Source organism: Apostichopus japonicus, chromosome 8 (genome assembly GCF_037975245.1).
Source record: "Apostichopus japonicus isolate 1M-3 chromosome 8, ASM3797524v1, whole genome shotgun sequence".
Lineage (NCBI taxonomy): Eukaryota > Metazoa > Echinodermata > Holothuroidea > Aspidochirotida > Stichopodidae > Apostichopus > Apostichopus japonicus.
The window spans coordinates 24223716-24249596 of record NC_092568.1 but is presented as its reverse complement, the minus strand read 5'-3'; the positions used below and the strand labels follow the sequence as shown (position 1 = coordinate 24249596).

At 35.5% G+C, this 25881-nt stretch overlaps 2 protein-coding genes and 1 long non-coding RNA gene across 4 annotated transcripts; 1 reads left to right on the top strand and 2 right to left on the bottom strand.

The window, feature by feature from the left end:
• Window positions 1-430: 430 nt before the first annotated feature.
• LOC139971180 (26S proteasome non-ATPase regulatory subunit 8-like) lies at window positions 431-7390 on the bottom strand. The gene is made up of 7 exons (XM_071977430.1): window positions 7131-7390; window positions 6109-6181; window positions 5028-5130; window positions 3946-4039; window positions 3171-3269; window positions 2404-2589; window positions 431-1417 (listed from the first exon to the last, which is right to left on the bottom strand). The coding sequence occupies exons 1-7, from the start codon at window positions 7236-7238 to the stop codon at window positions 1286-1288; spliced, it is 795 nt and encodes a 264-aa protein (XP_071833531.1). The 5' UTR covers window positions 7239-7390; the 3' UTR covers window positions 431-1285.
• On the top strand, window positions 7338-20615 carry LOC139971168 (protein-cysteine N-palmitoyltransferase HHAT-like). 2 transcript variants are annotated; one of them, XM_071977407.1, is made up of 12 exons: window positions 7338-7478; window positions 9298-9558; window positions 10771-10841; window positions 11198-11311; window positions 11953-12147; window positions 12857-13084; window positions 13785-13956; window positions 15015-15165; window positions 15584-15619; window positions 16581-16779; window positions 17199-17343; window positions 18056-20615. In XM_071977407.1, the coding sequence occupies exons 2-12, from the start codon at window positions 9351-9353 to the stop codon at window positions 18199-18201; spliced, it is 1665 nt and encodes a 554-aa protein (XP_071833508.1). In that variant the 5' UTR covers window positions 7338-7478; window positions 9298-9350; the 3' UTR covers window positions 18202-20615. The 2 variants fall into 2 exon arrangements, with proteins under 2 accessions (XP_071833508.1, XP_071833509.1); XM_071977408.1 differs by lacking the exon at window positions 7338-7478 and adding an exon at window positions 7614-7754.
• Window positions 20616-21277: 662 nt separating this feature from the next.
• On the bottom strand, window positions 21278-24962 carry LOC139971190 (uncharacterized). Its single transcript, XR_011794326.1, has 2 exons — window positions 24690-24962; window positions 21278-22449 (listed from the first exon to the last, which is right to left on the bottom strand). It is a non-coding gene; the product is annotated as an uncharacterized lncRNA (long non-coding RNA).
• Window positions 24963-25881: the final 919 nt, after the last annotated feature.

Genomic DNA, 25881 nt, shown 5'->3' with positions numbered 1-25881 from the left:
GCCTTATAACTTTCTTCTACTCAATATGGTGCATCCACATACTAAATATGAAGTTCATCCACCTCATGGTTTGGAAGTTGTTTACAAGGTTTTCAGGCTTTGACCTCTATTGACCTCCACAGAAAACAACAGGGTTCTATTGAATAAGGTGCATCTTAGTATTTCATATGGAGTTTCATTGTGTTTACAAGGTTTCCAGATGTTCACCTCAACTAATGTGCATCAATGTGCATCCACATACCAAATATAAAGCCCATCCACTTTACGGTTTTGAGTTATTGTGTTTACAAGCAAAGGCGTCACACACACCACCACCCTTTGTCTCAAGCAAGGAATAAAAAATCCCAGCAAAAAAGCAAAAACCCTCAAACAAATGGAAAGAATAATGTGAGAGACTGACAATAAGAAGAAAGACATAAACAAGAATGGACAAATTGTAGCAACTTTTTTTCCCTTTCATTTTGAAGGCGAATTTTAATCATACATTAGTAACAGACAGACACATAATTCTGTCTAAATATAAAAACAAAAGTCCAAAGAGTTTCAAGATTCATTATCCTACACCCCCCCCCTCCCCACCCTGAGCACCCTCTTCTTCCATAAATGATATTGGACTTATGATCAAATGTGTTGGAGTTCCAACCTAGGAAATGCTGGGGACTGGCCAGGTTGGTTTTAAATGTTCAGTGTCTTCAGGTGTTTTCAATTGTTAGACACCGGAGACAAGGTAGTACTTTTTGTACTGACATACAGAAGTAGTTCCAAGTGATGACGGCACCAACGGTCAGTTGTTAGAGAGAACACTTACTTTTGACACCATATCCTCCAAAAATAAGTTACTGATGAGACTGCAGACAATGTTGCAATTACAACAGTAGATTCATTGCCTTTTATTGTGTCAAACTAAGAAACAGCACTTTTGAATGGCTGATTTGTACCTTTTGTGGCCTGCTGCAGACTGTAGATGAAACACCAGAGATACACTGCAGAATCGTGATATAAAATATACACTGACAATGCAAAGACATGAATAAGAATCTCCAGCTATGACAGGTTTTAGGTCCATGTACTCTAAGGAGGTGTTGAATAACTTTATAATTCCCGTTTTTCACACCGATAGGTATAATCTAACTGAACTGTTTGCTGCTGCATGCTGTATATAGTTCTCCCACGCTGATGTCCTGGGTAACAATCGCTGACCAGACGGGTAACATTCACAGTGGCTATGAGTTCTAAACAGAGAGCCGTATAAACTCTTTACAACGTGGATGTTATTGCGCTGAGCTCAAACGATCATCTCTAGCTCTCGTGCATATTCAATAGCTTGCAGAGCCAAATCATGCGACGGAATATCATCAACAGTCTTCTTCACTTCTTTGGTAAATACAAAATGGTTGTCTACGGACTTCCAACCTCTCTGAAACAGAAATGATGAAAAAACTGATGACAGCGGTGTATATAAAACGGGTGAAGACGTGGGCAGCAACTGTAGATTGATGTCTAGTTAGCACACATCTATGTGGACAAAGTGTGCAATCACTAGCTAACAAAGGTTCTAAAACTAGCTCTCTTACTGTGTACCTAAATGTCTCTTCTACTCAATGATCAACTTACTGTGTGCTAATAGAAGTTACTGCAGAACTAATTCAAACACACATAGTTCATCTCTTGGACTTCAGATGATGTCACACAATGGCATTGTTCATATCTCAGGGTTGTACAGATAACTTTTCATTGAGAATAAAAACCACAGTTTATGTCATTAACAAGATCTATTATTGGAATCATATACAAATGGATAATAAAAGTTCTGCCTGAGATACAAGGTTCATATGCAATTTGTTATACCTATACCTACATTAGTAAAGTCTGAATTTCTCTGTAATCACTTCCTAAGAAAATAATTATCTCGTTGGGCAAGGGAGGATAATCTTCTTCTCTTTTTCTCTTCCTTTTTAACAAAAACTTCAGTTAGTACAAGAGTTAAAAAAAAAAATCAAACAGACTACTGTAGCCTGTAGGTTCAAATATCAAACTTCAAAGGAACAGGCCTACAAGTTTTATCATTTTGTTCTTCCTTTTCAATCCTAAGGCTAAATATTAGCAAAAAATTAAGATTCACATTTGGCTCTGGCAAAGTAGCAAGCTTGATACTAAAGTATGAGGAAGAAGATAGAAGCTTTTTTGTTTGAATTTCCAGGGCTGTGTTATAAATGCATTTGACTAGACCTGTCACCCTGAATGAAGTGCGTTATAATAGAATAGGTCAACCAGTGGAAAAACCAAACAAGACAATCTATTTTTAAAAAAAAAATCCATTTTTTCTAATTCTACGGTCAAACGATGAGTCCACAACAACAACAACACATTGATAACAAACTGAGATTCAAATTCATATCATACCTTATCAGCGTAAGTATTCAGCTCTTGAAGTTTATTGAAAAACAAGATCCGCGCTGCTTCGTTGCACGCTATCCTGTCGTAGGCCTTCTCTGCGCAGCCAGCAATCTCATCACGAATTGTCAACAGGAGAATATCAATGAAGAAGTTGTAGCTCTCTGCTGGCACATTACCCTTGGCTAGAAAAACCTTCAAAATAAAATTACATAGTGGGTAACCAACAAGCTTGCATTACAAATTTGGTTCAAGTGGTTTCGATGATGTAACACCAGTGGTTTTATTAATGAATCTGACGTAATATGTAGTGAGAGTGAATAACATACTTGATCTTAGTAATACAGTGAAAAGCAGTGTGATGTGACAAACAATAAATTCACAATGACATTGGCTGTCCTGAAATGACCATTTACCCCAACAACTGGCTTATTGTACTAAATGTGATAGATACATCAACATACTAAATATGACATCTGTTCTTGTTGAAATATTGTGCAAAACATGTTTTTTTACAATTTGACCCCTGGTGACCCCAAATGACCTTTGACCTCCACAAAAACAATTGGCTTCTTGTACTCAATGTGGTACTTCTACACACCAAATATAAAATTGGTCCAACCTTCCCTTCTTCAGATATCGTGTTTAGAAGCTGGGCGTCACAAGCACGCCCCCAACATGAATGCATAGGTTACGATTATCATCGAAAAAACCAGTCAATACCAAATTCATGAAGAGTGACGATGAATCACTATGACATGATAAATTCTTCTTACCTTATTGTAATTTCCTTCCATGAGATACTGTTCCATAGATACTGGATGTTTGATGTATATATTACTCTGAATCTCTTTTGTGGGTAACAGCTCTAATTCCTACAAAGTCAAGAGGGAAAACCTTTTTTTTTAAATCCATTTTGCAACATTTCTGAAAAACTGACAGGACCTGAACATGATAGCTCCAGATGTGCAAATGGTCCCAAAAATTCTCACTTTTTCAGGATTTAACATGAGCATAATCCTTCTTTGTAGCGTGGAATAGTCTTGCATGGTGTAAAAACATTTGGCTGCCTTAGCAAGCTCAAGACAAATGATAAATTCTCTGGTATGACAGAGCAAAATCACTGTGGTCAAAGCAGCACAAAAAGGTTAAAGATGTTATAGCAATCTGACTAGATTGAAACCTAGTTCACACAGTATATTCAATGAAGACTAAAAACTTTTCCAAATCCACAATACATGTGTGACCCGTTAACACTGCAGGCTACTTCTTGTAAGATCAATCGTGTACTTAGGCTACCAAACTGCTGATAGAGAGCTGTTGGCATCTTTTGGTTTCCCAGCTTAAGATTAATACATATACCAATCATTAGCAACAGTTCAGATGTAAATTTGTTGTGACAGATTAAAGAGGGATATAATCTAAACATATGTGTATTCTTTTAAGTTTCAATATCCAACACATTGCATTTTTGTTAACCATACCATCGTGAGAAAGACTGTGAATAATCCTTCCTTAAGGATATCAAAATAGCTTGGAATAACTACTCACAGTATGAAATTCTGCTAATCTGTTTTGTGCCAACAGTCTGAGAAGGTTGAGTCCTAATAGCTGGTACTTGTAACTGGACTCTGGTAACTCTTCCCTGTAAGGAACATGGCACAGAAAATTTGTTGACAAAAGGGTGATGTGACCAACAACACTGATAGAAAATGTGAATGTCAACTGTCCCCCCCCCCACCCCTAAAAGAGAGTACTCGCTGAAATCAATACCTAACACTATTCTTTCAAAGTAAATAAACATTGACAGAAATACCAGCAAGTCACGCTAAACTATAAGCATAGGAAGCTGTTCTGATACAACTGACAGTGGTACTCTCTCGAGAATGAGAACATTAAAACAGTCCTTTTGAAAAATTAAAAAAATTAAAACAGTTCTGTAGTCACAGAAGTCGCTGGTCTACCAACTTTAAAAGAAAACACTGACCAAATGAATGAAGTGAGCTCCATAGAACCAAGAAAATAGTCAATTGGAATAAATTTAATTTTTGGGGTCATCTCAGATAAAGATGTTAACACTGAAATGGTTTACAAGTTTGACAAAAGCACTAAATGGTGTTAGTTGACATCCTTTGGTTCTCGAAGTTAATATGAAACTAAAGGAACAGTTTTCAAGTGTCATTTTCAGTGCATGTCAGTGTGCAAATGTCATTTGTGTGAAATTGTCATTTCATTCATCCATGACAAATCATCACATAAAAATAGGACTAGAAATTAATAAAAAAATTGAAGAAGTAATACCACCACCAACTCTGCTTTAGGGGGCAGTCATTGACAACTATCTATGTATACACCAAAAATGTCTTTTTTAGTTAGGGCATACCAACAATAGAATTACTGTAAGGTACTATAAGGTACCCTTTTCTAGTTGATCAAATTGTTCAAGGGTTTCACAGTTTTTCATTTTGGACAGGATTAAGACAGTGGTAACTGTGTTCACTTCTTGCTACTTTCTACTTCACTGAAATGAAAGTAAGTATAGTGTGCAGTCATTTAGGACAATACAATGCTTACTGGGACAATTTATCTTTACATTTTCTAGGTCCAAAAAAAAACTGCTCTAATTAACAAACCTGTAGTCAAAGTAATAGGGCTTCAGCTGTGCCATATATCTTTGAAAAGACTCTATATCTCCTTTCTGCACGCTCCATTGAACACCAATTTCCAGTATATCTCCTGAAAAATAGACAGAAGCCAAAATGAAACATACGGTCATTTAAAATAAAATGGATAAAAATATCTGGAATATTCGATAGTGAGTCTCTCCCTGGTCATACCCTGTAGAAAGCATTACTATAAATGGCCTTAAACTCTAATATATATCTTTCAGTAAAAGCTTTCAAAGATAGCATGACTGTTTGTGCTTGGTGGGCAATTAATTCTGCAAATCAACCTACCTTTAAAAATGTCTTACTTAACACCCCATTTCCCCCACCCCCCCCCCCCCAAAAAAGAAGAAGAATGAATGTAAATATGAGCTCAAATATGGCTGACTAATAGAACCGAATGACAGTCAAATTACAAACAAAAGTAGTTGTGAATGTGACAATTTCACATGCCAGGAACAATTAAGTTCTTGCAAAACTAGCTCGGCAACTGTTAACTTATCACTATGACCCAATCCCATATATCACTATGGGAGTTTTATAATAGCATGATATCAACTGGTTTTCCAACCACAGAACTCTACAGAGTGCAAAGATTAACACCAAGGTTATGCCCCAACATAATAATCATCAAGTCCCTGATAGATGCCTACATCTTGGCACATAACCCATTCATAATAGTGGGAGAAAGCTGAAATTTTTAAGAACAAGTATTTAAGCTAAGTATCTCATTCAGCATATTTGGGCATGGGAAATGGTTGAGACACACCCTGGTAGAAGAATCTTACAGAAATGAGGAGAAATAACATAAAATAACTTGTGATCATCCTTGAAAGTTTCTATGTTGTGATATATTGATACATGAAGACTAGATTTATATATTGCTTAACTGTAAAGCCATCTATGTTTGACAAAAAATGAAAGGGCTGAGTAAGTTTTAGTTTCTTGTGGATGTAGCATGATAACTTGGGTTGAGTATATTGCACATACTCAAGTTGATTTATGTGATCCTACATGTCATCAAATGCCTTTCAACTTTCATACTCACTTGCAATGATCAGTTCTCGTTTGTTTGGTTTACTATCTGTGGTTGGTAAAAATGACAGCTCCAATAAAGCAATCTGAATAAGAAAACATAAGAAGATTAGACAGGCGACACTTGACTAGACTGAAAATCATTTGAAGTCTCATTATTTGTCACTCACTAAGTACAAACTGATTTCAAGTGCATTAAAGGCTATAGTATGACATTATTCAATGATCTGTGAGTGAAGAAACTTAAGGTTTTGTAAACAAACATCACTTGTGTTCCAGCTAGTTTTACAGAAGGAAAAAAAACAGGTAAATGTATCTGATATTGGGGCATTTGATAGATTCTCGGAGAGGCTTAGAATATAACATTAAATATCTAGACATTTCCAGTGACCCTTATAGTAATAAGAGAACAGTACATGAAATCCAGGGACCACATGTCCATGGCAATAAGGGACATCTGGTCATTTTCACCTGGCCAAACATTGGGCCTCATCTAATCACAGTATACTGTGATTAGATGAGGCCCAATATACTGACTATGCCATAGGCCTACCTGCTATTCACCTTACAGTCTCAAATAATTCATTGTGAATACCATTTGCATTAAACCCCTCTGTGCACTTCATCACCAAGTGTAAAAATATTGTGCTCTGCAGTCTGACTGGATCAATTAACTGCTTGACTGATGGAATAGGCGAGGTTATATTGGTATATGTTATTGGCTGTCTTTATTAAAGGACAGTACTCTTCAATTCTTACTAATAAAATATGAAAATTACGGGCCTACGTCAACTAAAGAATAGGAAATGAATTTATGATAGTGACAAGTATTGACATACTACTAGTGATGGTGGAAAAGCGGCGCGGTATCAATGTCAACAGAGGCCTATATCATACTACAGCAACATTGCAATGTAACCCTAGGCCTAGTGTTAAAGCCTAACACGAAGGCCGAATAAGGCCACAAGAAAAACTTTAAACCTAACATTCGGCAATTTCAAGTTCGAAATTAAATTAAGATTAACGCTTTTATACCTTTAACTTTGAGAGAATATTTCCACATTTTTCGACATTCGGTGGCTTCCTATTCCATTCTTTTTTCAGTTGTTGGTACAGGGAAACGGCATTCTTCAAAGCGGCCATTATACTTGAAAGTTGTAACTTCAATTTAACTTTTTGTGTAGTCTGTAGGCATGTACAATGATAGTGCAGTGATTACATGCAAAATTGGAAGGCGGGAGAAGCGAAGTAATATAAAACCTATACAAGATCTAAAATCACGAGCTTTAAATCACAGAAATTATGTGTTTTGGTTCAGTGCCTTTGTTTGGTAGTATGCCGATGTTGCGAAAGACTTATAAAGTTATATTTCTCAAAAACCAGGTTTGTAAAATTAGTGAGTTGGGAAAAAAGGAACAGAATAAGTTTTTCGAATGAATTTCTCTCAACACTTTATACACAAAGATCAGTACGAACATGTATGATGTACGCAGAATATGATTCCACTCGTCATACTCATGAGAATTAACCATAGATATTGATTAGGACACTACATAGGCTAAGTTTGAGTCGCTATTTCATGATTGGTAGCGATTCGACGAAAAACTAGCTCAGTCACGTATTTGTGAAGTTCAAGATTATGTAGCTTAAATTATTAAGGTGGGTATGTCCAATTTAGAACATGAAAAGAACTTTTTGTGCGGAGGGGGTGGGGGCCGGGGGAAGGGTCCCCAGTTAAATTCCTTTCCCCATAACATTGGTGGACAAATGAGATATTGTGAGAAAATTTAAAAAATGCATTTATAGGTTCAGTTAAACAAGTTGGAGGTTGGTGTTAATTCATTATGGACAGGAATTCTCAAATAAGTACCAGCTAATTGCGTCTCAAGTTAAATATTATCCTATCAATTATCACTTTGCTTTTTGTCATTAGGCCTACTACGAAGCCCTTGTCCCCCTCCCTTCGCCATGCAAGCTACTCAATGAGATAACCTGCTGCCATGCTTTTAGTTTTAATATCATGTGTATGTTTTTATACCATCATTATATCGACCTTGCAAAGTGAATGATATATAACAAAATTTCAACATTGCATGTGTGAACTCACACAGACGGATCAGTCCTTAGAATAAGCCTAATTGAAATGCTTCCATTGACTATGCAAATTTAGGCCAATTAATGTAATAAAACCGATGGACTATGGCGCAGGACAGACAGTTTTGTAGTGGCTGAATGAAGCCTAATTTGATGAAACTGAGGTTCATATACAAATTTATTTAAATCATAATTATAGTAACCATAGACAATGAGATAGCTTAAACTGTCTCACACTGTGAAACCATCATATTATTTATTTGCTGCCACAGTGCCATGAATTTGACTAGTTAGGACACCCTACAATTAGTTTCTATGTTGAGTGAGTTCTTACCTACTTGAATAATTTCTACCAAACGAATCAATATTAGGGTAATCATATGTAGTACTTTGAACATTTTAATGTATTGAATAAAATTTGAAAGCTCTCAAGCCTCTAAAGTCCAACATATCCTATAGTGTCCAATTTTCTTGTTGACATTTCAATAAATTGAAACCGCGCGCCCTATGCCCCTTAGTTGTAAAACTTGTTTTCAGTGTGAATTACAAGCTATGAAATTTTTTTATACCTCTGAGTTGCCTTTATATTCATAGTTGTACAGTAAATAACCACCATCTACATTCAGAATTGTTTCTTCCAACATAAGGTCAAACAGTTAAGTTGAAATTATCCAGGGCCATTCTATGAATTTATGGCCTGATATAAAATCTGTGAACATTTCCACGTGTAAAAGAAAGTGGGTCTGACATTTCGATCCTAGCAGGATCTTCTTCAGAGGCTGAATGACAAGTAACAGAAAATACAGGGGACAAAATACAAACACAGAATGCATATAGGTTAATGAGCAGGGTGAACACAGAAGAGATAGAAGTAAGAGAATTAGTAGACAAAGGGTGGAGAGAAGAAAGAAGCCAACAGGGGGAAGAGGAGAGGTAGAGGACAGAGAGAAGAAAATTTACTTGAGCTCAGTACTGTAACATTACAAATGTATTGGTAAAACTTAAGCCTTATACTACTTTACGTACATGACTGCATTTATATACCCAGTTTTACTGTACTTGCATTACACGTTTGATGCGGCTTCTTTCTTCCATTAATCACATATAGGCTCGCCAGGTTTTAAATATAACCTTGGTGGTGAGTGCTCTGTTAAGTCAAGGATGAAGCATAAGAAGATATCAAGACATGCTGTGAATAAGACACCGTCAAGATTGGAAACCATTGATGAGGAGAGAGAGGTGTCCTTTGGTGATTCTGCAAAATCAGAGCTGTATGCTAAGTTGCCGTTGTTAGAAATCTGCACATATGTGGGATGGTCCATGTTTGCTTGGTTTTGTGTGATATCTTCCCTTTACCAGTCATCTCAAAGTAAGTGGAATAGAGTGCCATAACTGGAATGATTCTTTTTAAATTTGACTCAAATCGCTTTTCTGGCATTAGTTTGGTAGCACAAAGGTCTTTTGTACTTGCCACATGGCAACTCCTCAGTTGCTACTCCATACTTATTTTGATCATTTTTGAAGTCGACTTAAACCATCATTATTTATTCAAAACTGCCAGTTGCCTGCAATTGTTGCTACTTCCAAAAATTATTCTTTAACAGTGATCAGGATATTAGGCAAGTTCTATAATCATGCTAAGATACATACACCATGATGACAGCATCAAACAGGAACATACTGTATTCTACTTGAAATTTTTACTTTTTTTTTGTTGTTTGCAAAATTCAGGTCTAGAATTTTAGCCACTTGCTAAAAAATGCAAGTGCCTCAAAAATCTACTTCTTAAGTCAAATTCCCACTGACAGTTTCCTTGAATTAATACAAGAGCAACAGATGTCTTGCAGAAAAATGCCAGTGCTTATTATTTCTGATAGCAAACAGTGAAATCCTTGGCATTTATCTAGTAAATAGCTTGAATTTTTCAAGGCCTTAAAGTAAGAAAGAATCAAAATTAAAACCAAGGCAGATTTTGCAGGGTTTTTTTTAAAATTGCAATTAATTTGTGTTAATAATATTTTTGTCAAGAAATTAACAGATATTTTACCTGTGTTTTTAAATTCATATCAATGTCTCTGATCAGTTGGATGTTTCAGAAATGTATAACACAATTTTGCCATGTTCTTGGAAATAAAACAACAAAGCATGATTCTAAATCTTGCTACTTTAATAAACTAATTTGGCACTATCGGCCAATTACAAAATTGTCTTTTACCTGTTTCTGCAGTTTACTGCACCAAAGATCCTCTGTCATACCTTACTCTGTTCTCAGTATCATAGGACATTTGTTGTATAATATTGCATATATGTTAATAGTTAAGCAGGATGAAAAATATTTGTCTCAGAGCAACAACTTTATATTAAAGCTTAAAAGATGATGTTGCATAACAAAAGAGAAAGGGAATTAAAACCATGTACCTGTGCTCTCAGAATAGTCTCATGTTAACACACAGTGTATTTTGTTATATTTTCTTTTCAGAACATGCATCTGCGCTTAATTCATCCTCCCTTCTTCTCCCTCTTAGAACAGTGTCAGAATCACATTTTACCATTCAGTGGCTTTTGTTATATTTTCTTTCAGAACATGCATCTGCACTTCATTCTTCCTCCCTTCTTCTCAGAGGCTGGCAGTTGTTGGGAGACACAAGACAGGTTAATTCCTACAGATCTATGCTACTATCTTTATTATTCCAATAGCTTGTGCAAATGCATTTATGACACAATGTAAACATTCTTAAATAGTTTGACAAGAGTAAGTTTATTAAGTTTTAGTTCTACAACTTTGTAACCATAACCATGAATGCATTTATATAACCTCTATCCCAGCTTTTGTTTTTCTGACTTTTCCATTTCTTATCTGCTATTTTTGACCCATAATGTAACCCTAGCTTTTGAAGATTTTTAAACAATATATATATCCTGTTTTATAAAAGGTAGCAGTTCTGCAAGTCACAATTTTATAGATGTAAGTTGAAAAAGCAAACCCTTCTTCTATTCAAAATACCCAGGATGGTGCTGATGTTGAGTGGCGATTCTGGAAGATGACCATAAATTCCCAGTTTCTCCTGATGGTCTTGGTGTATGTGCTAATAATGAGAGTGGTTGAAATACTTATACCTTTGGTAAGCACTTTATAATATAATAAATGACATACTCAGTTGTGAAAAGAAAAAAATGTCAAAGGGTAAGAATCTGGACCAAAGGCTAAAGTGGATGATCTAGATACAGAAGTAAATTATAAACAGAACTGTAAAAGAAATGAATTTTGGGAATGAGTTGTGGGAAGTGTGCAGAAAAATATCAGGTTTGAAGTGACCATACTCATAGTGCTCGTATGAAACTTTTTGTTGTTGTAACAAGTTTGTTTCAAAAGTTTGTGACCATAAATGTGTGTTTTTGTGTGTCTGTTTAATATTATCAATGTTGTCTGAAGACAAACATTAAAGTGAAAATATATTTGATCAAAACATGAGAACAAACTTCAACATGATTTTATGGATTGCTCTTTGATTGATTTCCTTTCTTTGCTAGAGCTGTAAAAGAAGAAAACAAATCCCTAGATCAATGTTCTTTACTATGTAAGCTATGAAGAACAATGTTGAAAACTGAATTAATAACTCACAGTTATATAAACTGTAAGTAAAACCCCTTAAAATATATATTCATTTCTCATCTAGCTGTTAGGGCAAATCAGTTTAGATAGAAATGACTGTAACATTTACCCTTTTGTTTTTCAAATTTTGTTTGTTTGTTTGATTTGCAGAAGAGGGAACTGGCATGGACTATCCTCAGCGTATCATTTCTAACAATATTTTATGAATGGCAATTACCAGCAATGCTTGTTATGCACACATTTGTTTCATTCCTTGCTTCAAGATCACGATCCACCAGGATCGTCTGGATCGTCTCTACTCTACAACTCTGCAGTCTCTATGTAGAGGGAGCTAACTCTATTATAGTAAGATTTGGTTAATTCTATTCAATTTCTAGTTATATCTATAAGGTATGGGAAAAGAAAAATTAATTGATGCCCAAAAATTGATTGTTAGGGCTCCTGAGACCAATACGCTTCTCAAAGCTCTGATAAAAGAGTATCAACTGGCTAGAACAAAATCTCATTTCTTATAAGTCCTTTTCACTTTCAATTAGACATCCTTCCTTTAACTATAATGGAACCACTGAAGTGAATTTTGCATTTTTCTTTACTGCTATATTCAGATGTGTTTGTTAGTTGCAAACATGATAATGGGTAATTGTTTGGCATCTAAACTTCCAAGCCAAATGTGAAGGGTATGTGTCTCCTATTTCAAAAATGTAAATGGTTCTATCAAGCTAAAAAATGCAGAGGCACTGACACACAGCACTGTAGAAGACTTTTAAGTGAACAGATATTTGAATTGCTCTTGATAAATGTTTTGACATAGTTAAATTCTAAAAATTGAATAAAAGTGAACCGCCACTGGATGGAACAAAATCTAGTACGGTATTTTATCGATTGCATTCACGTCTTGAGTATAATTTGTCAAAAGCTGACCAAATTCAAGACGGTGCTATAGCCAAGATAAGTAATAAATAGATGTTGAATGTGATGTAGCTTTAGTAATAACACAGAAACACATTAACTACAGCTCAAATGGAATCTTGTTGTTTTTTTCTCTTCTTTAAAGACGGCTTATTTTGGATTTCCTCACCTGGAGCATGCTAAGTTCTTTACAGCAATTTGTATTATCAAATTGGTGAGTTTTTCTCTGGAGTGCTGCGATGAAGAAAACTTGCCTGTTTCTCCATCCTCTGAGAACACTCAAGATACGCTGTTTGATGCTCTCAGCTATGCTCTATATTTGCCATTTGTATTCGCCGGGCCTTGTACCACCTATGATCTCTTCAGAACACAGGTATGCTAATAGGTGCCTATGTTCATGCACCAGTAAAGTTGGCTGGCATAGATGTTAGAGTCACTTCAGATTAAGGATCAGGTTTAGTCATTTGCATTTAATTTTTCTACATCACTTGAGTCAGGTGCACACTTTTAGCACTCGTCCAAGACGGCCCAAAAAAAATCTGTTCTGCTGCCAGAAAATCAGCTTTTCCAGCGAATAATTAGTTATTTGCATATGAAATTTAGATTGCGTTGTAACTAAATATATCCAAATAGGTAAAATTGATCAATTGGTATCACTCTCCATCACTTTAAAAAAACTGAAGTATAGCTTACATAGTGGAAGACATATGATCCACCAGAAGGGGGGTTTTACTGCCCTCAAGCTTGTGTTCTATTCACCAAACCCACATATCTATCCTACTGTGCACAATTTGGGCATTCCTTGTTATTTGTCACATTTTGTCCGACAACCAACATGTAAAAACATCCTTAGAATGTTTCCTTCCAAGTCATTTGCATCGTTTCACTTCGATTAACATCTTTGGGGAGAAGAAGTCAACAATATTGTTCAATCAGTTTGCACTTGAAATGTAATGACCCGTGTCAAGACTAGTTTCAACACTGTAGGCTGTAACTGATCTCTAAATTGTGTCCACATCTACTTTGTGTCATTGTTACTTTACCTTACAATGTTTCACTTGTTCTATCTCTAGATGAACAAACCTGTTGAACCTCTTAACAAGGAAATGCTGTGGGGATTTCTGTCAGAATTCATCCGATACACACTTGCACTGCTAGCAGTTGAATTCTTTCTTCACTTCCTGTATGTTCCAGCATTAGCTCACAGAAAAGACATTTTAAGAGAAGAATCATTTCCAACACTCTGTAAGTGTTATGTCTATTCACAACATCGTTAAACATATGTCCTAACATCTTCAAAGTTTTTCTGATCCATTCAAAATAATTTGATCAGAAATTAGTTTGGTGAAAGTCATAGGATTCAGTTCCATTGTAAGTGAACTAAATAGCAGTTTCTTATTTTGGTTTTAAGTATTTAATAGCCACAGAATGCATGATCAGTGTAAATGAAATGCCTTGTCAGTTGTAAGTAGCACATAACACAAGTTATTGTGACCTTTTCACATTGTCAGTTTAATTTGGGTTTGTACTGCTTTGGATAATATAAATAGTGTGAAAGTCTGTGAAATATTATATTCTCAATGATAAGCCTTGGTTGGTTACGGCTTCAGTCTGCAGCAGCTTCTGCAATAGTGTCTAAAATTAGTACTGGAATCATAAAACAAAACATGAACAGGTCGGAAACAGAATGCTAGGTCTATTTTATTTTACTGCAATTTATCAAAATATGTGTAATATTGACAAGTCATTTACAGATAATACAAACAAAGAGAAAAGAAAATAAGAAAAACCAAAATTAGCAACAATTAAATGTTCATACACCACCTGATGGGAGAATAGTCGATGGGAGAATAATCCTGCTCTCTTGGGTTCCCTCGTTCTCTTCTTCTTTATTCTGATGATCTTGGCTCTCTGTGTTTGTTATCTGCACCAAAAGAATGATGCTTTTGATAATGTTATGCATACATTGTGTACTCTCAAAATCGGAATAAATATGACTAGTTATTATTATGTCAAGTTGTAAAGTCACTGTCTTGCCTTTGTTTTGACCCATATTTTGCAGTAATTTTTTGTCAATCTACGAGAGCTATGCTTTATTTATCTCTTTGACTCCAACGATGTTTTTCATTTATTTTACCCTTTCTTTACCAGTAATTTTGTAATAATCTATTAAAGAGAGGTTATATTTAAAAGTCTGTTCAGCCCCACCAATGTCGTTAGAATCATCATATCATGCCATTTCTTGATTTTCGTACCTGTTTATGTTTCATTTAACATTTAAATATCTCTTTTTCACTCCACAGCCGCAGTAATTGTTCTTAGCCTGGTATTCTTTCAGATGAAGTATTTGATATTGTATGGATTCCCTAGAGCTATTGCTCTGCTAGATGGGTTCAATGCACCTCTGCCACCTGTTTGTGTTTTGGGGCTTTATTCTTTTAAAGACATGTGGAAGTAAGACAATCAATACATTTGCTTATTCCCAGTTTTGGTTCGATGAGGAACTCCTACTAGTTTTTTGTCGAATTCTAAGGGTTTCATTAAGTTTTGTTAAGTTAGCACTATATATTACTGTTACCTGTAGTTGGAAATGTCAGTGCAAAAACCCTCTCTTTGGTATGAGAGTTGAAGGGGGAATTTACAAACTATTTATTGTACTTGTCACCTGACAAGAGTCTGGATTTTCTGTGATGACATTGTCTGTGCTTTATGGAACCTGGTTTATGTATGGTTTATTGAAAGAGAATGTTAGTTGCATTAACCCCTCTCTCGTATTGTCATTTGTTCCATTCTCATTTTGGAAAATACGAGGAGATAACAGGTTTATTAAATACCTTCATTTATATCTGTGGATTTTCATTTCATCCTACAGGTACTTTGACAGAGGCTTGCATAGATTTCTTGTGAGGTTAGTGTGTCCATTCTTAAAGCAGCCTTTTATGATAGTGTATAGCATTTTGCTCAATTGTGCCCACAACAAAAAATCCCCAGTAATGATTTCCTTGTTGATCAAACTAAGATGGCCTTCTGGCTGTCCCCACTCAAAATGCAGTGCATTTTGATCAATTTATCATTTACTTTCATTTTGTTACATAAGTGTTAGGTATGCTGGATGTAACCCCAAAGGAACCCTAAATTCAAACAACAAACTATTTCTTGATTAATTGAAATTAATGTGGTGCTTTCAGCTAAAGAGCTGCATTGTAAGTGGCATGACAAACATCTTAACATTCTTATTTCACTCTCTGACAGCAATCACATGTAAATTGATCCAACTCATACAATTGCAATTAACATGTTGCTAATTGGAATACCATAATCACATCAAGTTGTTAATTAGGACATAAGGTAGGGTTACATACATCACTTTCTGTTTTATTTGTTTTGGTACTTTTGTTTGTGATTGTTCTTTTGTCTGTTGTTATACTGTGCTAATCAGAATCAAAAGGGTTTGCATATATGTGTAATGTTGATTAAGAAATGTAAAGGCAAGAAAACATTAGTCAGCAACATGAACATGCATTTGAAATATCACACATACACTTGGGAGAAACTTGGGGAAGAAGGTTAGTAAGCAGTACATTGCAGTGAGGTATTTTGCAAATATATTTAGCAGACAGCAAATTTAAGTAAATTTAAGTAAATTTTACCAATTTACTTTTGAATTGCCAATTTCTTATAATGTGGTTAAAGTTAATTCATTGAGTTTAATTCTTCCATTAACCACTTTGTTCAAGCTATCATAATTTGATACTTGTTTTTATTTTAAAATAAAATAAAACTGTTAGCAAACTGCTTTTCCACTAGAGAGCCTGTGTAATAGAATGTGTAAAAGTAAGTTGTTTTTATTTTGTTTATTTTGATTTCAGATACATTTTTATTCCTCTCGGGGGTTCCAGACAAGGCGTACTGATGAATATAATGTCTGCTGCTGTAACGTTCCTATTTGTCTTTTTCTGGCATGGACCTCAAAGTTTTGTTTTTGTATGGGCTATCTTGAACTGGTTTGGCATCATGTTGGAGGTTCTGGCCGGTAAACTCGGAAGGACACTCTATGCAAAGGACATGGTGAGATATTTCAAGCGGCAGGTTGTGTATTATGCAGTGTAAGCAGCTTACGCTATTGCAGGCAAACTCGAGGGTCAAATTATGGTTTCTTGATCAAAATCGGTAATGCATTTGATTTAAGTTTCAAAGCAAATACATTGTTTTAATAGAGGAGTTCTATAAAGCTACCATAGCTAGAGCTACCATGTTTTATCTGAAGAAAGTTGGACCAAGTCGTCACAACCAGGAAATCGTTCCAGATTTTAAGCTTGTGTGATCTCGATGTAAACTCAGAATGGTTGAATGAATGCATGACTGTTACGTTCAGTAGCCATTGCTTCAGTCCTTTGCTATTGATTTTGATTGCACTTGGTTAACTACCTGGTCTTCAATGGAGACATTTTGTTTAAATCACCCTTTTACATTTTATCATTATTCAGGATGCCTGGTTGTCGGGGGCAACTTACCGTAGATTGATGGGTCTTGTGCTCGTGCTGCCCAATACTTTCATCGTTGCTGCTAATTTGGTCTATCTGCATGGAGAGGAGACTCTCAAGATTCAAATTAAAAATATGTTATTTTCAGGTAATATCGATTAAAAGATTACATCCTAATTGTTGTGGCATCTGGTCAGATATCAAACCAAACTTCAAATCATCATGCATGAATGATGTAATCATGGCATGTCTACAGATAATTATAAAGGGACACATTGTAGTTGACAAATTTATCAATTCTGACTCACAAATGTCAGTCCTTATATACATATACTCTGTCTGAATTCTTGGAGCAGTAGTATAGCCACAGGTGGCATTGGGGAAGGGGGGGGGGGGGCTGGGGATATAGAAAAGAGAATGTGTCTCAAAGATGGCTGAAAGAGAATTTGGACAGATTAGACAGTACATAGAGAATTTGGACAGATTAGACAGTACAAAGAAAATTGGACAGATTAGACAGTACAGTTAGGAATTCATACGGGTTGAAAAGAATGAACATTACAATTCAATTTGACTAGGCTACTCTGAAAAACTGGAAAATTGCTCGTGATATCACTTCAAAAATTTGTTATGAATGGCTCTCTTGCTTAAGCCTTAGCTGAGGTTATGATGGAATTTCATAAGTGAAAGAACAGTATTCCAAAATAGCATTGGTGTAACATTCAATAATATAATGTAGCATTACATTAGATTTTAGCCCTTGAAGTGAGTACCGAGGTGGTTTACTGTACAGTAATTATCAGGTATGGAAACAGAACATTTACGACGATTTTAATAACTTTGGTTTTATCTGTTCTCAGGACACCCATCGCAGATCTTGTGGATATTCGTGTCTGTGTACTGTAATCTACAAATGAACCTTGAAGCACGGCGCATCTGGGGCAAGAGATATCTATGTACAAAGGGCTATTACTTCCGATCCAACCCCAAAGAGAAGGAAGCTTAGCGATGTAAAAGTGGGACTATGTCATCGCAGTGCCACTGTAAGACTTTATCTGTGTATTCATACATGTTTTCTTTGAAAGAATTACAGGTTTGTTGGACCTGCTTAAAACAAGTTTAGGGCTTGCCGCTTACATTTACGATTAACAAATTGGGAGCATTTATCAGCAGTTTAAAAGTATACAGGGTGTGACTCTCAGAGGTGATTCAGTTTGAGTGTAGTTAGTAACCTGCAGTAACACTGTCTGGAAGGGGTGAGGATTAAATATGTGTGTGTTGCTTACATAGTACCATTGCTCTTTGATACTCTCTTAAAACATTCCTTGTGTTATAAACAAACATATAGCCCATCGAATGAAACACACTTTTGTTGAAACTAAAAATCATCTTTTGTTATTTCTGTTAAACAAGTTAAACCTTTAGTAGATTGGGCATTTCTCATTTTTCGTAAAATGAACAAATATTTTGGATCAAGATTTCATAACTGTTTTAATATACAACTCCAAACTGCATGGTTTATTATGAAACTAACTCATCACAGAAAAACATGATATTGAACTATTTTAATCTACAACTCAAAACTGCATGGTTTATTATGATAACTAACTCATCACAGAAAACATAATATGAACTATTTTAATCTGCAAATCCAAACTGCATGGTTTATTATGATAACTAACTCATCACAGAAAAGCATGATATGAACTTCCCTCTCTGACACTTCCATAAAAATGAAGCAGTGATGACCAACACTGGTGAAACATTTGCCATCCTTTGCATGAAGTTGCTCAAGTTCAATTTACCATCTAAAAACATTTCTGATTTTATTTGTAGGTAAGAGGCTGAAATTACAAAATATTGCATTTCAAAAGAAAATTTGCTAGGAAATTGAAAATTAGAAATTTAATAATTGCAGGCAGTAGATCAAATTAAAAAGGGAAAGAAGGGTTGACATTTGTCTTTCTAGCATATTTTGAGGAATTACTGGTCACTTTATGCAATAGATTAAGTCTTTCAAAATAAATGTTGGCATGAATGTATTTTTATCTTTTGAGAACATTTTGTACTTTATTGTATAGCTTCTGATGCACAAAATATCACGCAATCCAATTTGTAAGCACATTTGATTACTTGTTTTCTCTATACACATGTATCACATTATTTTTTTTTATATTTATAAAATATATTCATCTTAGCTGACAACTAAAAATGATTGTTTTTTTGGTAACTCTGTTGCATTTTACTTTCTTTTCAACAACATGTTTATAACCATGTGTTTTATTCCATGTATTTGGCAGACATTTTATAGATTTGTAACAGGGTATTTATGGCATTTGCCTAATAACCAGTGCTATCATTTAACCATACAAAAGGTGGAAGATCATTTTTTTCAAATTTTTTATTTTTAATGTGGATCATTTTATAAACTTATGCGACCCAGCTTTGTATCAACATTCTTGGTTGTTCTACAGTAGTAATGCTCATTACCCAACTAGTGGGATACTCTTTGTTTTTGAAAATTTAGGAATCAGTTGTGCTCAGAGCCAATGGCTCTGTCTTGTTACCATTATAAGATACTGTATTAATAATTACCAACAAATTGCCCACCTGTGTCGTAAGGACACTATTTGCATTACAAATTGGACATCTTAAATCAAGGTATGTGTCCATTTCACCTTCTAAGTAATGATAACATGGTGAAATAATCAACCTCTGGTTTACATCAAATATACTCTGTGATTTAAATGAGTCTTTGGTTGGTTTGCTACGACCGCTAGAAATTGGCAACCAAATAAAAAAAAATAACAGTAATAATAGTACTAATAAACTTGTTTACCAAATGCAAATAGCCAACAACAAAAATTATTTTAAAATCAAGTCAGTGTCTGATTCAATTTCTTCACTTTTCAATGCTCTTTTGTCTTTCATTGTTTGTTGAATTGATACCAACAACATAAGCAAGTACAGTAGTTGGAGAATAGGGTAGCATATTACAGATATAGCAATACATCTTTTTGCTGCAAAAGGTCTTAGCATATGAGCAAGTATTTATTATGACAATGAGGTAAAATCTGTTCAACGTGTTCCGATTATTTCTGTATTTTCTTCCAAAGAATGGTTAACCTTGTGGAATTTTATCACTTTAAGGAAAAATTTCTTTTATTTGGAATTTACAACATTTGATTTTGAACTTTGTAAGAAAGGGTCTAAAATTTTCCATTTTATCACTTATACTTGTGCTTTTTTTTATATATATGGAGACATGGTATGGTGAATTGGTATGGTGTGGTGGTATGGTGAACTGAAGCATGGTGAACTGAACAGGTATGGTGAATTGAAGCAGTACTAGCATTGTAAAAGTGTAATATCATTGTATAACTTATTGAAAGTGGGTCAAAAGATTTGACAAAAATTGCAGATGTCTTTTCTCTCATGTTTGTATGTGAGGTTTTCATACATTTACAATCATTTAACAGTTTCTGTGCTGATGCTTGGCTGATCGAAAGACGGTTTCCATGATAAATTCCATCCACTTCTCTTGGTTTCCAATTCTGATTTCTCTGTATCCCTGGATGAACCCATTTCTCGTCCAGTCTTCCAAATCACTACATTACAAGAATTTTTATTTGACTTAGACTCTGTTGAGTGTGCTTGGTAAATCTGGTAATACTACTACTGTGATCTATGGAATGGTTCCCTTCATCCTAAATATCCAATACCCTCTTCTTTCAGACTCTACAATAGTGTTGCAGTGAGTCACACATTCTTTGAATTAGAAAAGGCTCAAGTTTTTTTAAGCTTCACCCAATAGCACTGTAGTCATTCAAGGAAAAATATTGACTGATAGTGAGTGACTAGCCTTCATCATAAACAGGAACAGTTATTTTAGGTCTCCACATCAGTAAATAAACAGGAACAGTTATATTAGGTCTCAGCAACAGGAAATAAACAGGAACAAATATGTTAGGTCTCAGCAACAGGAAATAAACAGGAACAGTTATGTTAGGTCTCAGCAATAGGAAATACACAGGAACAGTTATGTTTGGTCTCAACAGTAAATATACAGAAAAATATGTATGTAACTGATATCTCCCACTTTATTGAATCTCATTTATGTTACAAACCATACTGAGTCTTAAAGGGAGTAAAACTACTGCAGTAATAATGTAAACCCACAAAGATGAGAAAAGTCTAAATGATTAACTTCTTATGAAATCCACAATTTTACAAGTAAACACCATTTAACAAGATTCAAATTCACTCAAAAAAATTCTTTATACCATGATCACAAATTACTGAAACTCCATGATTTAAAGTGCTGAAATACAGAGGCATGTATGACTTCACTTAAATATTTATGAAAAAATAAGGAACTTTCACAGTTTGAAGCACTGATGTACAATTTTCTGACATGATAAAAGACTTAAAATGTATCCTACTATCCTGTTGCTTTTAGGTCATTCTGAATTGCCATATACAGATGCCAATTTCCGACAATTCTCTTGCGATTAATTCAACGATAAATTATGGTAGCTCGTGAAGAGTAACTCATTGATGTACAATTTGACCTAAAACTTACAGTCACATAATTTGACTTAGAAATCCGTCAAACAGGAAATCAAATTTGTTTGCTGTGCATACTTATCTCCTTTAATATGTCTGTTGCCAGAAAAGTGTCTGCATACACTCCTGGAATGGGATGATGAAGACATGAGAGACAACTAGTGCCTGGTTTCCTACCCTACAGTAGTACTTGTGGCGCATGGATTTTATGTCTACTTGAAGGACTCATAGTTGTTGCATGATATCCTTCAACAAATAAAATTGGTACATGCAAAGAAAAACATTCATTTAACCCATACAGTACATGCATCTCTGATCAATAAAAGGCATTTGGAAACGGCACTAATTTTCTTCCCGCTCAACAGCGCTACAATTATGTCGATGAATTCAGAAATGACATGTATAGTTCTGGTCAGTAATTAAAAGTGTAAGGTGAGTCTGGTTGATAGATGAACTTCATATTTCAATAATCACAGAATGTTTAATCATCTTGGTGGGCATACATCACAAATAGGTCTCCCGCTTGCTTTCATAACTGTTTTCTCTTCTTGCACTGCATTGCCACGAAAAAGTCCCTCCTTTACCATCATAATCACTCTCTAGCTTTGTAGTCATCTATGTGTGTCATGATCCAGGCTGGTACAGCAAGACATCCTACCGTCATTATGCCCAAGCCTGCAAGATTTTCCTGTAAAAAATTAAATGAAAACCATGTTATTGTTCCTCAATCAGCTAACTTTATGCATGAAAACTTCATGTATTGCACTGAAGATTGGCAGCACTCCTTCCATTAGGAGCTTCTATGTAGCATGGACCGATGAGTATATTCATGGAAAGAACATTAATACATTGCAAGTGATATTAAACACTGATATGGTACAAATACATTTGGCCATAAGTACAGTAAGAACACCAATGGTTTCAAGTTTTACAATAAACTCAAGACGTGTGAAAACCCTTGCCCATTTGCTGTCCTTCCGTTACCGACCTCATTTATATTCATATTTCAAACATGGGAAGGGTTTGTGTAAAAAAAAAATATGTGGAAATTGAAGTACCTAGTTATAGCTAGTCAATGATGACAATTATTTGTTGTAATTAATGGGGATATTCATGATATACTTGTTCAAATGTCAGAAAATTAGTCCCAATGTCCTTCCGTTACCATGGAATTGCCCAGAAACACCCATCTTGGGAGCGGTAAGTCACGACAGAAACTGGGGCAGAAATTAACATCCCCTCCTGCCCCCTCCCACGTTAACATACCTGGATCTAGTGCATACCGCCATACCTTTCCGCCATAGGTTTCATTCCTTTCCGCCATGGCGGAAAGGATCGAAACCTACGGCGGAAAGGTACATTTTAGGAATGGATTTTGCTTTACACTAGTGTACAGCGATGTTTCGGTGAAACTTTCTTTCAATCACGTGGATGGATAGGTAACCGTCTTCAAAAGTGACAGTACGCTGGTAAGACAAGATTGGGGAATTGATACGGTTTCAGTTGTTTTCCGCATACGTTACTTTCCGCTGATTACTTTCCGCTGAAAAATTCTTCTGCGGAAAACACCTTTTTTTCACCTTCCTGTATACTATATTTTCCGCATATTTTAGGATACCAAATTCAGGCAGGATGATTAAAATAACATGAGAAAGTATCAAAGAACGTCGATAAAGGATGGTTAGACTGAGTTCATGTCAGAAAAGTTAAGCTGCTTATAATACAGAGGCTTGGGGGTGTGTAATTAGGGATTATTAAAGAAGTATGTGGTGGTCGGCCGATAAAAGGGCAAAGGGACACCCGCGTTATGAAGGATTGACTATCTAATAAAGTATTAAAACTGCGGTCGGCGTAATGATAGTTTAAAAAAAAGTTGTAAAAGGCGGTATCTTTGATTTTCGCTGGAAATGGCTGTATAAGTAAGGGCTGTTTTAATAGTCGAACACGCATTTTGCACCGCCTTTCTTACGAGTTACATCTAAAATCATGGCCGATTTATCCTGTTACAGTTAAATCCTATCTTCTCCACCTTCCTAAATCATTCCATGTGCCTAATCAATTCAGTAAGTGATTCTGTCCCTCCCAAAAAAAAACGTTACTTTCCGCTGAAAAAAACGTTGTTTTCCGCTGACAAATTTGTTTGCGGAAAACACCGTTTTGTTTCAGCGGAAAGTAACGTGTGCGGAAAACAACGGTACCCATTGATACACAGTCTTTAATGTACAGGTTGACTGAAAAGTTTGTTAGAGTCGCTACACTGTCTTCAAATACATGTATAATAGTTGGATGAATAAATCAAATTAAATTAGGCTGATTGTTTATTAAAAAAACCAATCCTGATTGTCAATTTAAAAGACCGATTTTGTGGATTTGCGGGCCAGATAGAGTGAAGTGAATGAAATTTTCCTGTGAATTTCTTGTTCCCACCAACGCTAATCATTCACTCATTCAACCACTCCGTTACCATATATTTCTAACCTACATACTAACGTTACTCCTACCCACCATTCAAAAATGCTTCACCGCCATGGCGGTAACATGGCACTTTTTCTTTGGCGTAAAGAGCACATTTTCTATGGTGGAAAGTACCGATGGCGGAATGACACGGCCCCCACATTATCAAGGCTAGGCTTGTGCTATTGCTAGTTGTACTAAATGCCTTAGGACTAGGCCTATGCGACTTGAAGTCAAAAGAAAGGTCTCGAAATATAGGTATAAGTTGGGTCCGAAACAGTTTTATATTCGGCACGGGGTACAAACATTGCATTGGCCGACTCACAAACGAAAATGTGTCCCAGTCACGTAGTCCATGACATATTTAAGCCTAATGTTAGGAACATACAAACTAGTGTGCGTAGCAAATTAGTAGCCTAACGATTGCTCTACTTCGTCGGCAAATTGTTGACTTAAAACGCATGTATTACCTACCCATGTTTTCATTGGGTTTTTTGGAGGATCTGCGTAGACAGTTCTCCTAAAAAGATGCACCCTCCATAGCTGTCGTGATAAAACAACGGCTTTAGTTGATCCTATCATGATGAAAATTGACAGAGATTCGTTCACTCTATGTAGCAAAGGAGCAGCAGTAGCTGTGAAATTACACTGTGCCAAAGATGTTCTTTGACTGTACTCTTTCTCAGAGCCGTACTTGAATGTTATTGATGAATAACGCCCTCTGCAGGAAAACGTGTTTACCAAAGGGTTTCAGAAAGATGACCGCGGAGGTGGGGGAGGGGGCCTGGGGGAGGGGATATCCTTGGCAACCTTTCAGATAACATTGATGCTGAAATGCATGAACACAGTGTCTTCTGTGTCTTAGATGTCTGAGGTGAGTGGTTGAAGCAAATCTTTCCACCTCATAAATTTCTTTATTTATTTCATAAAAAATATCACAAATTAATTTTACTTTAAGTAAGTGCACCAATAAACCATTATTTGATTACGTTATAATATTGATTTAGTATGTGTGTGTGGAAGGGAAGTGGGAGGGGGCTTACACCTTTTGAGTACAAATTTTCCTAATACAAGGGGCGGTGAGTCGATAAGCTTCGCACTGCTCGATCAGAATTGTCCAACTCTGAGCATCATATCATCGTCAAGCCTATCATCCATTTTGTGTATACACCACTGTTGACATGTTATAACTTGCTTCTTTACCACTTTTTTGACGGAACAGCAATGCCTTCTTTCTTTCTTCGATATTGCGACTATACTCTATTTTAAAATTTCTTTCTACATTTCGACTTTTCCGACCATTTCGTCCTTAAATCTTAGCATGAAAAGCGAAATGTCGAGGAATATGTCGAAATTTCGACGAATTATAACAATTATCTGGAAATTTCAATTAAATCCCACTAGTACAATTCACTACATTTTGTATCGAAGTTTCGACTTGTTGTACAAAACTGACTGTTTATATGGAGATATTCGAAATTTCGACTTTTCATCTCAGAAATGTCTTTTGTTTATATTTCGGGTTTTTGTTGATCTCATGTTAAAATTACGACTTATGTCGAATTTCGAGAAACAAACGAAAATTCTACGGGTTATGAGGTACATGAAACAAAAATGTGATCGTCTGATTTCTGTTGTTACAAGAATCCATCTGATTGATTTAGCA

Coding starts and splice junctions, on each gene's coding strand:
- LOC139971180 (XM_071977430.1), bottom strand. CDS start 7,238: ATGGCCGCTTTGAAGAATGCCGTTTCCCTGTACCAACAACTGAAAAAA. Junction 3,270..3,945: donor GATTAGCAGAATTTCATACT/GTGAGTAGTTAT, acceptor TTGACTTTGTAG/GAATTAGAGCTGTTACCCAC. Junction 1,418..2,403: donor TGAATACTTACGCTGATAAG/GTATGATATGAA, acceptor TTTCTGTTTCAG/AGAGGTTGGAAGTCCGTAGA.
- LOC139971168 (XM_071977407.1), top strand. CDS start 9,351: ATGAAGCATAAGAAGATATCAAGACATGCTGTGAATAAGACACCGTCA. Junction 15,166..15,583: donor TCTTTTAAAGACATGTGGAA/GTAAGACAATCA, acceptor TTCATCCTACAG/GTACTTTGACAGAGGCTTGC. Junction 17,344..18,055: donor TAAAAATATGTTATTTTCAG/GTAATATCGATT, acceptor ATCTGTTCTCAG/GACACCCATCGCAGATCTTG.